Source organism: Liolophura sinensis, chromosome 1, assembly GCF_032854445.1.
Source record: "Liolophura sinensis isolate JHLJ2023 chromosome 1, CUHK_Ljap_v2, whole genome shotgun sequence".
Taxonomy (NCBI): domain Eukaryota; kingdom Metazoa; phylum Mollusca; class Polyplacophora; order Chitonida; family Chitonidae; genus Liolophura; species Liolophura sinensis.
Genome location: NC_088295.1, coordinates 79431566 through 79443406, shown reverse-complemented (window position 1 = coordinate 79443406; position 11841 = coordinate 79431566). Strand labels below are relative to the sequence as shown.

Below are 11841 nucleotides of genomic sequence, written 5' to 3'. Positions count from 1 at the left end.
CAGCAAATTGACAATGCTCAGGAAATGTGCCATGCATACTGTTCAAACATGGGCATAAAAAAGTGACACACTACTTAGAAAAGTTGCAAGACGGAAAGACACAGTATGCACATGGCTTACACTCCAAGGACACATGTAACTTCAGATACATGTATAGTGTACCAAAACATATGCTCTCCATAAACCCAACACAGAGTGTTCACTGTATTTTCTATAAACACACTTGATCAATTTCATGTTACATGTCTGGGCTGTACCTACATGTGTCTGTCACTGTCAATGACAAACACAACTCCTCACCCCCAGATATAAAGCAAAGCAAGGCATGTTTTTATAGAATTTTATAGAAACATTCAGTTAACCTACATATTTTGATCTTTCTTCCCAACATTTTGAACCATGTTTGTATTTCACACACTTCCATCACACCACCAGTATCAATGCCTCTTTCATAGCCCACTGTTTAACATGAAACAGTCATGGATCCTGACAGACAAGAAGGCCAATGACATCATGATGACATGATGACAAACATCACACCTTGAACATCATATACAACATCACAATATTACCAAGTTTCCAAGCTGATCGATGTCTTTTCAATCCATCAGTTTTTGACCAATGGCATTGCAGGTTCAAAGTAGGGCACTTTCCTGGTCTGGTTATAGATTTTAGTCAGGATATGTCAGATGCCCGACTAGGCCTCGGACTTACATCAAATGTAAGTGAAATATTCTGAAGTACAGAGTGTATTTAGCTGAATGGTGCAGGATTTTAACAGGAGAAAATAAATTCCAAAACTTTATTGCAAGATTTCAAAGACCAAATTCAAGAATATACCTGGAATTAAAATCCACACGATATTACACTCACACACAAGGTCCCACGTGGACAGTTGCGTGAACGTCATCCTGAAGAAATGTGTCCCTCGCAATTTTGCGAGACAAGCAATTCTAAACTCAGTTTCAATACAACAGAAAATGAAGTTTGCAGCTGTTCACCATCATCTCAAAATTTCTTGGAAGGAGAAATTATTAAAGCAGATTCCCCACATTTTGACACTGGCAAGCATGGCTGTTTGTCAAGGCATACCTTGAATCGACTGTCAACTTATCGTTTGAATTGATATGAACATATGTGACTAATATACTGGTTTGAATCGATAAACGCAATATTTAAATTCATGTCAAATTAGCAGTTTCATCCATATTTTGGTGATACTTTGGCGACATTAGAGCTGTTTATAGCTTAGTGTTAGTTGATATTGTAACAGTAGAATTTACACTTTGTACCACTGAGTAAAATGGTCAGTGAGAGATAAGACACCGTTGAGTAGCAGTGAGTTATGGTTCAATTATGTCACTGAATGGCTATACTACATTCCAGTTGCTTGGACCTTCACACATGCTTGACATGAGACATACAGCTGATTTAGGCAAGTTTGTTTTCGTGGGCTTTGTCACAGTTTTGTTTAACATAAGACAAAGTATACGACAAAATACAAGATGTGTATAAAGCACATGTATAGGACATTTCACCAAAATACAGGAAAATATAGGTTGGAGCTAAAAATGCAGGACTTTAAAACAGGACAAATAAGGCACAGTGAAGCTCCTGAAGCTCAAGAAAAATGTCTTTAAGTTGTTCAAAAGTGTATTAGCTAATACTGGTATTAAGTCACTTTTTACATTTAAATTTTAACCAAATTCAGCAGCCAAAGTTTAAAGTATAACAGCTCAGACTTAGCTCATATATAATCAACCGTTACGTAATTATTTTGAGGTATGTACTAAACTGAAGATTTGGCTTAAAAATAAACTTGGTATTAAGCCTTAAAACAGCTCTGAACAACCAGGCCCAGGTTTACCAGCCTGTTACAAAATATGAATTTTATGAACCATATGACCATGCACAACAATTTACAACGGTGACTGAAAATGAAAAGTAGTGACCCCTATGCCTAAATGTACACGTGTAAATTTAATCAACGTGGCAGGCAAGTGTTCAAGAGGTAAGAGTGTTTACACAAAAAAGAGGAATGACGCGCGCTAAGCCCTACGTTACCTGTAAGGGTGGAAATTGTTAGCTAATAAAGCAAAAGACTGAATTTTGCATATAAAGGCCCTCGGCTCTGCCCACCCTCCTCCAACAATGATGCTGGCCACCATCGTATAAGTGAAATATTCGTGAGTATGGCGTGAAACACACCATGAATAAATAAATTCCACATACATAGGTTTCAGTCATAATCTTGATCAATGCAACATGATGGGTTAAGAAAATTAGCTCCTGTATTGACAGCTTATCCTCACACATGTTTAGCTGAATATGACCCAGGCCAGGAAGTTTAATCTCAAATAAATAAATACCTACAAACCAAAAATTTCAGCTCTACCAGCTCAACACGTCAGGTGGTGGCTGAGCTGTCTAGACAGCTTTAATATGGTGTAAAATGCATGAACCAGACAACAGGTCTGACAGATGACTGGCTGCATTTATATCATGTGTCAAAATCTGTACATATTTTAATACATCCATTAATTGTCTTATTTCCCCCCAGAATGACATATCAGAACAGACCTCTAATTAGACTAAACAGACATCTGTCCACTGCTTCGCTGTGCAATACATACAGTACATACCCATACACAAATTTTTGTTTATCCATGACAGAGTAACAGATTAACTAGAAACACACACTGGTGCTAGTGTCCAGTCTGCACTTCAAACAATATTTATTCATTTATTTATTTGATTGGTGTTTTAAGCTGTATTCAAGAACATTTCACTTTAATATATGATGACGGCAGAATTATGGTGGGAGGAAACCGGTCAAAGCCCAGGGGAACCCCAAGATTATCTGCAGGTTGCTGCAAAAACCTTCCCACTTACAGCTGAAAAGAAAGCCAGCATGAGCTGTACTGAAACTCACAGTTACTGCATTGGGTCATTGCACTGCGCTGGCATGCTTACCCCCTTGACCACGGATTCCTCCCCCACCCCCCCACTTTGAATAGAGCAGATTTTTTTAAAATGACTATCGCCTACGGCAATATGGGTTAAAAGAAGTAAAAATCAAATGTCCCATTAAGCGAATTTCAGGCAAAGTATTTTTTTGCAAGAATATTTTTTGACACTGTGTAACTCTGACATCAACACAATCCTATTGGATACAGTACCCCCTGGCAACTTCCTTTTTTCTGAATGGAATGTAATTCTGTGTGTTTTATGGTATAAAGTCTTTTTTGCTCCCAGGCAGCCATTTTTGGTGCACAGATGTATGCTTTGCATTAAAAACACTGGAAATTGTCTAAATTCAACAAAATATGTAAACTGTTACTGTGCGATCTGTAGATTTCGCAGCAGCCTGATAATATTGGGTGGGTATGTCTGGAATATATTTGCACTGATTTCCATCTTGATTGGGCCATTTTGAAGCTTCTTGGGGATATTTATTTTCTCAAAATATCCACTTTGACAAAAAATTGGTAAAATGCTGTTCAGTTTAGGGTAACATCTGTACAGGCAGGCAGAAATGAACAACATACAACATATTAGTATTACTATGCTTGAAAATGAGGACATTCAGATCAGAAATTTCTGTAAAAATTGAAAACTTCACTGTTTGGAGTGAAAATACTAGTCTTTTCTTTTCTTTTTTTCAGAAATTGTGAAAATCCACTTTATTACCCTCTACTGCACTGTGAGTCAAACTTAGCTCTGAACAGAAAAATATTCTTTAAAACGCGTATTTTTCTAAATGTTAAAACTATTTTTATCATTATTTTGTCATTGGGAGTTTTTAACTTTTCTTGCAGATAAACATCCTGTCTTTCCAGAGCAGTTGACCTGATTTGAGACATCTTGAACCGACATCTTTTCTAAATGTTAAAACTATTTTTATCATTATTTTGTCATTGGGAGTTTTTAACTTTTCTTGTAGATAAACATCCTGTCTTTTCAGAGCAGTTGACCTGATTTGAGACATCTTGAACCGTATGTGCACTACAAAGCTTTAAAGTTCACTCTTGAGAGTTAGCAGAAGCAAGATGAGGGTACCCCAAATTAAATTCATCCAACTATAAAGTTTCTGCATGTATCAATTATCAAAATTATTGATTTTGACAAAATCTGGAGGGTGTGATAGGATACGTACCCCATTACAACTTCCATTTTTGGGAGGGATGAATGTAATTCTGTGTATTTTAGGGTATAAAGTCTTTTTTTGCTCCCAGACGGCCATTTCTGGTGCACAGGTGCATGCTTGGCATCAAAATACTGAAAACTGTCTAAACTTTGAGGAGGTATGAGCTTTATTGATGAAAGTTTGAAATTGTTGGCTAGATGACACAAGGTGTCAGGTAGTGATGAGGCTGTGAGTGACCTCCCCTTGAAGTCGCTAGGTACTTATCCCAGCTGAAGGCATAGTAAGGTCCACATTTTGACGGTCAACCTATGTCAGGATTTTGATGGCTTCTTTCTTACAGGCTGGGCCAGGTATGCACCACAGTTTATTGGCCACGGAATGTTTTGGTCCGAGATATAGCGGTAAATGTTAACACTGTCACTTTTGGAAAATTAATAGGAGTCTAAGGCTATTTTCCATCCGGTAAAACATACACAGTTGTTTCCCTTGAATACACACAAAGGAAACTGCACTGACAAGTACAAAATTTTAATAATACATATATTTCAGCGATAGATAGGATACCAATACAATCAAGACAACATTATGTCTTCGACAAGCAGCTGTACAGAAATAAAATGAGTGGTAACATGTGTTGGTGTTGTTGTGCTTTGCAAACAAATCTCACACTCAGAACAAGTGCAAAATAAATGTGACCACCCCCCAAAAAAAAGTCTATCAGATGATGTTTTGGGAGAGAAAAAATGGTACTACATGTACTACAGTTTGAAACAAATAATGTCTTATTCCTAAATAATAAGACGGCTTGAAAGAAACAGTGTGAGCATGCAAGCTTTGCAACAATATGATAACTTGTATAATCCAGTAGTAATGAAGTCCATCAATATATCCAATTCATTTTCTAAACATATATATAAGAATCAACAAAGCCATCTTACTTCCTCCCATTGCAGAGAAAATCTGCAGAACTTGAATGGCCAGCCAAAACACGCACATGTAGACAAAGACCCGTACAGTACGGGACAGAAAAGTATTTTTGGTTGGTTCTCCCTCCTTCTTGTCATTGGCCATGTATCCTTCAGCAAATGCCACTTTTATTTTCTGCTGCTGCTCTGGAGTTCCCTCCCCTTGCTGCAGTAAATTTCGCATCTTATCTGTCTTACTCCTGCTCATTTTGGTTTCAGGGAAAAGTTTTTCATAAACCTAGAAAGAGTCACAAAATGGACAGATTAAGACAGAGACAAGCAGTGGTAGTATACATGTATCTATTCACAGCAAAATCACCAGTAATCAAATATGACATGCAATAAAGTAATTAATTACCCTGATGTGCAGGGTTGTATACAGTATAGATTGGAGACCTGTTTCATTCTTCACAGGATAGCTTTCAGAAAAATAGATATGTACTCTGGCATCTCCTAACCTAGAACTCGATTCTTCCATGTGTGCTGTCCTCAACATGTCAAGACTGTAAGTTACAAAAACATGTTCCCTTTAATCCTGCAGTAATTCGGCCTCCAGATCACAATTATTACAAATGTAACTGGCACATCGGCAGTGATTATAAATATGATTATATGCACTGTGTACTTAGTTTTGACATGAATCTGTTTTAATAATTGACCAGGGTAGTTATTTGTGGTCACCATAATTTTCACACATGGTGCATTAGATCACTTCCAATCTTCGTAAAAAAAACTGTTGCATAGCTGATGCTGTTGTTGGGTTAGCTTCATTGCTCGATCAGTTATTGATCTATTAGTCAATTGCTTGGTAAACCCGAATTTAAGCAGGCGATACGTTTTGGGGATCCCTATTTTTCGTTTCACTGCCAGCGCCTACCATATTCCTAGAGTCGCAATCCTGTTCCCGAGAAATTCACTTCGTGACATGTGCCTTGTGTCTTTTCGCTGAATGGAAAGCCACAGGAACAGGGTATTTGATTTTCGTAACAAGGAAGTCTGGTACAATTTATGGAAACATGATTTTTCAACGAAGCGATGTTTTGAAGTAATTTGACATTATCTTACAAATAAAAGGCGCCGATATAAATCCACTCGAACACCAGTTTGAGAAACTGACCAAAGTAGCAAAATTTCAGTTTCTGCAAACACAAGACCCTTTTTTTGCCAGACATGTCCGACAAGTCAACAGTAATTGCAAACCCCGACTAGTGTGACAAAATGAGAGGATCTAATCTGGGAAAAATCAGCCAAGTCAACCACAGCAACGAGACATCTCCTTTAGTGGCGTAAAGAGTGTTCGCACATCAAGCACAGTGCAGGTGACTCAAACAAGCTCCAGATCAAAAAATGTGGTTATTCAGAGCAGTTAACGTGGAAGTTAAGCTGGGAACATGGCCAACTGATCTCAGAGCTAGGTTGTACATGTACATGTGTACAACCTCTAAACCCATACGCAAGTCCCCTACAAATACATATTGTATGAAAGTATTACATGTAATTGTAAGTATTACATGTAATTGTATACCACAAAATCCTGCTACACACAGTTATGAGTGCGTTCCAGGTTGTTTGTGATGTTTATTTTCAGAGGTGAGATCTGCAATAAAAGACTTACTGATTTTCTGAGGTCATCCAGTGGAGAGTTGCTGAGAGAGCTAACCTTACCCACTCCTGTCTTTCCACTGCGATCTGTCTTAAACCCTCGAGTCTGTTGGGTGTCTGAGAGCAAAAACACGAGCGTTTATATAGTATTCTTTTACAAAGATGATTCCCACCACCATTCCATAAGTGGTATTTTTACAATACTCTAATTCTTCTAAAATTTGTGACAGTAGTGTTGAAAGTAGAATATTACATTTCTTTACCAGCCTTTTGGAAAAGAAAAGATATTAGCGTGTTGTTTGCTGGATGGTCTAACCATGTGAGAAAAAAACTCTATATTCCTGCTAGAATTACATATATATTGGCTAAATTGAGCAGACCAGGTGTCTCAAAATTTCAAAGAAATAGGGTATCAACATTACTTTTAATTGGTAAACTGATGTCCAACCCTACATAACTTGACACTATAACATACTGTTTACTTGAACATGTATGATAATTGACAACCTAATGAATGATGAACATACAGTTTTAATTTAAAACTAATCTTCCTACATTTATCAAATGTTCCAGAATCTAGGATAAAGAAAGGCTAATGCTCCTCTGCTGATACTTACGGCAGCTGACAAAACTCTGTTGCAATAACCCATGTACTTCTGGTCGAGAAAGCAGCTGCACTGCGTTAGACAGGAATGCGTGATGCTGTAAATGGTGCTGAGGGAATCCTGGGAGAAACAGAATGTAAGTCACTGCATTTGAATTCACAAAAATTTAGATTCCTTGCTACATATACAAAATTTTTGCATGAAGCTGGTTAGAAAAGCCTCAAAATGAATTTGCACACAAAACTTTATTAAAATTAGACAACATCATAAGCACTTATCATTTTGTCACACTAGTCAGGGTTCGAAATTACTGTTGACTTGTCGGACATGTCTGGCAAAAGAAAGGGTCTTGTCTTTGCAGATACTGAATGCACAGAAACCATTGACCAATCAGAATGAAAGAAATAATTATGTATGCAAAACTTATACAGGTATTCAACCAATGACCATTCAGAATGAAAGAAATAATTATGTCTGCAAAACTTATACAGGTATTCAACCAATGACCAATCAGAATGAAAAAAATAATTATGTTTGCAAAACTTATACAGGTATTCGACCAATGACCAATCAGAATGAAAAAAATAATTATGTTTGCAAAACTTATACAGGTATTCAACCAATGACCATTCAGAATGAAAGAAATAATTATGTATGCAAAACTTATACAGGTATTCAAACTTGTTCTGTGATTACACAAAATTAAACTGCATGCAAAATCTCAACAAAATTGGAAAATAACAAGAGGGGGTAAAATTACATGCAGATCATGATGAAAGGCAAGGAATAATGTGTAATTGGGACCTGTCAAACCACTGGCATCACAACCTTGATGTCATTTCACTGGTGTACAACATTTCCCAGCTTGTCTCGATGACGTCACATTCATTTACTTATTTACAAGTATTTGACTGGTGTTTTGTGCCGTGCTCAAGAATATTTCACTTATATGACAGCGGCCAGCATTATGGTGAGAGGAAATGTCACATTAAAGAAAGTAACACATTACAAAAGAAACAGATACATAATACGTACATGATGTGCTACAACCCTTATTTGACATAACAATGGCCCAACATCCTGCTTCACACTGGCACCACTTCAAGGGATAAAAAACTATACCATCTTCCCCTTAGTGAGTGTACTATTGATGATTCATCTGAACACACGAGTTACAGGTACAAAACTACTTACTGAGGAACATCTTAACATTAGGATTTAATAAAAACTACTTACCATTCTTATTCTCAAAAAATGTGTTTGCTGATATGTACGACTCTAGCCAATGTCCAGAGGCATTCCTTGGTGAAGCGCTTAATAAAGGACATAGCTCTACATCTAAGAGGGATGAAGGGAGATCACCCAACCCACAGTCTTCTGCAATCTTGTCAGCCTGGAAAAACAAATAAATGCACAGACAGACTACTCAGAAAGTCTTTTTGGCTTTGACACATTTATTTACTTATTTGACTGGTGGTTTACACCATACTCTAGAATATTTCACTTATACGACAGTGGCCAGCATTATGGTGGGAGGGAAGCAGGAACAGCCCAGGTTAAACCCACGACCATCCGCAGGTTGCTTACAGACCTTCCCATGAACAGCCGGAGAGGTAGCCAGCAGAGAGGTGGCCACAGAGGCCCAATGTGGCTTTGAGGTGTTTCACTGTATTACAAATTACATGTACATGAAAGTCAAAAGATTCATACTAAGGAAATTCTAACATGTTACTCCAAACAAAATGCTGTTTTCCAAATCTTCAAAAAAATATACACTACGTCTGTGTTTTAACACCTTACTTTTAAATAAAGAAGGTATTTAAAGTGTGTGAATTCTGACTTACCAGTTCTGACATCTGTGCAAACTTTGCACCCTCCTGGAGGTCTGATGAATTTGAAACTTTGGCATGCCTATGGTGTCTCCTGTGTATGTGTCGTTGTCCACTGAGAACTGATTGTGTTGTTGTTTTCAGGCTGTTCATCAAAGACGACAGCTGACTTAAAGTCCCCAGTGCCTAGAACACAAAGAAAATAGGCCTATATAGTATTACAGTCCAAAGTTTGCCAAACACAAGCCAAAAAGTTTAACCAGGTCACAAAAGTTCAGGTAAAAATGTACTTGATCTTTGAATCTAATGATGCACTAAGTCCTACTTAAAACAGTAAAAACATGACAGCTGTATTTCACCCGTTGGCCAGATTAGTCTGCAAATGTGACTTCTGTTGAATTAATAATACCGTACATCTGTTTTCCGTTATGACTTTTTTTAGAAAAATTAGTATTTATAATTTCGCGTAACAGATAAGGTACGTATTTCGACAGTTTGATCAATTGTTTGGGAAGTAAAAATTGGTCTGTAAGGTAACAGATGCTTGAACTATTAATCTCTGCCACCGTCAAATGAAGTGCCATGAAGTCTGGATGTTGCATAAGCTGACACTTAGGACGAGTTGACAACAACAACGCCATAATGAAATCAACAGACAGAACTCTCATGGCCACTGTTTCCTAAAAGGTGTGACATGGGCATTGATCAGAGTTCAGAACGTACAATGTCTTTATGGTCAGTGAGCAAAGTCCTCCAAATGCGGAGATATGGGGAGAATTTTATGGAGTTTTGATCACGTGTGTCACTCATTCACTGCCACTGTAACTTTTAATACACGCACCGGCTGGCAGTAAATTTTCATTCTGAGAGTGAGAGAAACAGGGTTGTTTCCTTCCTACACTAACAATTCTGATTTAGCAAAGACTCACCTGGGGGCTAAAAGAGCAGCAGTTAAACATCACTATTATACGATACCCCAAATTCGCCAAAATATTCTAATATACGACTTTCTCTTTTACAATCATTTATCGTGGGCGAAAATGTTGGCCTGCCATGCATCTAATGTGATTCTTGTAACCACGTATTTCATTGGCTTCCATTGTATTTGTAGCCAATCGAAACACGTTTAACAACAATAGTCATTTTCAGGGGGAACTACTTTTGAAAATTTCAACAAAACCCGTAAAATACCATCGGTTATTTCCCTTTAGCTCAACCGTGACTTGCGGTTCGCTTAGTATGGAAAGGTTTGTATGGAGGACAATTTTGAATAGTTTCATTCAAAAACTGAAATTTGAACACGTATGTCATGCATAAAAGATCACATTTATACCACGCCCGCCAAAATAATCCTCTGAAATTATTGTTAATAGGCCTACAGTTCACGTATATGCAATTGAGATATCTTGAAACATTTTTCATGGATATCTGGAGATAGGCAAAATTATTTCAGATGTCTTCATTTCATTTCAACATACATTGTATCTAGAAATCTTTATCACATACCTGAATTTTCATTTAAAAATATGTTAAATACATTTACATATAAATAATAATTACCCATATCTATTGTAATATACACGAGTAGTGTAACTCCGAAAATAGACTTCATTGTGACTCAATATTTCAGTATTTTATTTAGCCATCATCAGGAGAGTTGGGGAAAATTTTATTGAGTTTTATGTACTTCATACTCTCGTAATGATGGTTAAATAAAATGCTGAAATACTGAGTCACAATGAAGTCTTTTTTCGGAGTTACATTACTCGTGTACTACGTAAAACTCATCAGTGGCACCACAGGATGTTGTAATATGTTACCCTTATTCACCTGGCAACTTATGTTAAACAAAATGAATGCTCATATAATAAATTACCACTTGTGATATTTTTGGGACAGTGCGGGACAATGCGCATTCGTAATGGTGATTCAAATTTCGTTAGGAAGCGGTGAATTTGTAATTCAATTTTGATTTTTGATACAGGCTTATAGGTCTATGTCGCTCTTTTTAGGGGAATATTTTCAGATTCATGGAATAGATGCGCACATATCATAAAAGACTGCTCTTGGTAGTGGACAGATACTGCTCTTAAACTACACTATCCAAAAAAAAAACGCATAGGTGTTTTGTTTTATTTTAAAATGAAATAAATACATTTTGTCTTCATTTCATGAGCAAAATGTTTTTTTAATATTGTTAATAGTCACAGTTAGCACACATTTTATTCCTCAAAACATTTCTTGGTTGAAAATGTTGAGTTTGGAGGCCGTTTTTGGAAGAAGTAAAAAATACAGCACCACACTGCATCACGTGCAGTCTTACACGCCGAACTTACGCATGGAAAGCATGCAGTGTGTGACTATAAAACCGCAACTTCGGGCCGGAAATCAGCGTCTTTCAAGTGGTGTTTTCAAGCTGATTCAACATGCCACGTCTTGACACTGTCACAAGAAATATTGCCATTGGAAGACTTCAAGCTGGAGAGTCCCAATCGTCCATTTCTAGGCGTCTACACGTCAGCCAGAGCACGATTTCGCGGCTTGCTGCCCGCTACAACAATACTGGAACAACAAATGACTGTCGGCGTTCAGGTCGACCACGTGTCACTACAGCAGCCCAATATCGCTACATAAGGGTTCTCCATTTGCGTGACCGTTGTGCTACAGCTGAAAGCACAGCAGCCAGCATACCG

General features: G+C 37.4%; 1 protein-coding gene across 1 annotated transcript in view; it reads right to left on the bottom strand.

The window, feature by feature from the left end:
* LOC135474556 (ATP-dependent zinc metalloprotease YME1L-like) overlaps positions 1-10223 on the bottom strand; it is a 46942-nt gene extending 36719 nt beyond the window's left edge. The window contains exons 1-6 of the mRNA XM_064754186.1: positions 10078-10223; positions 9164-9334; positions 8556-8712; positions 7332-7439; positions 6728-6831; positions 5086-5350 (exon numbers count right to left, since the gene is read on the bottom strand). Coding sequence (XP_064610256.1) covers positions 5086-5350; positions 6728-6831; positions 7332-7439; positions 8556-8712; positions 9164-9334; positions 10078-10107 — 835 coding nt within the window. The 5' untranslated portion in view covers positions 10108-10223. The remainder of the gene's footprint in view (positions 1-5085; positions 5351-6727; positions 6832-7331; positions 7440-8555; positions 8713-9163; positions 9335-10077) is intronic.
* Between the last annotated feature and the right edge of the window lie 1618 nt (positions 10224-11841).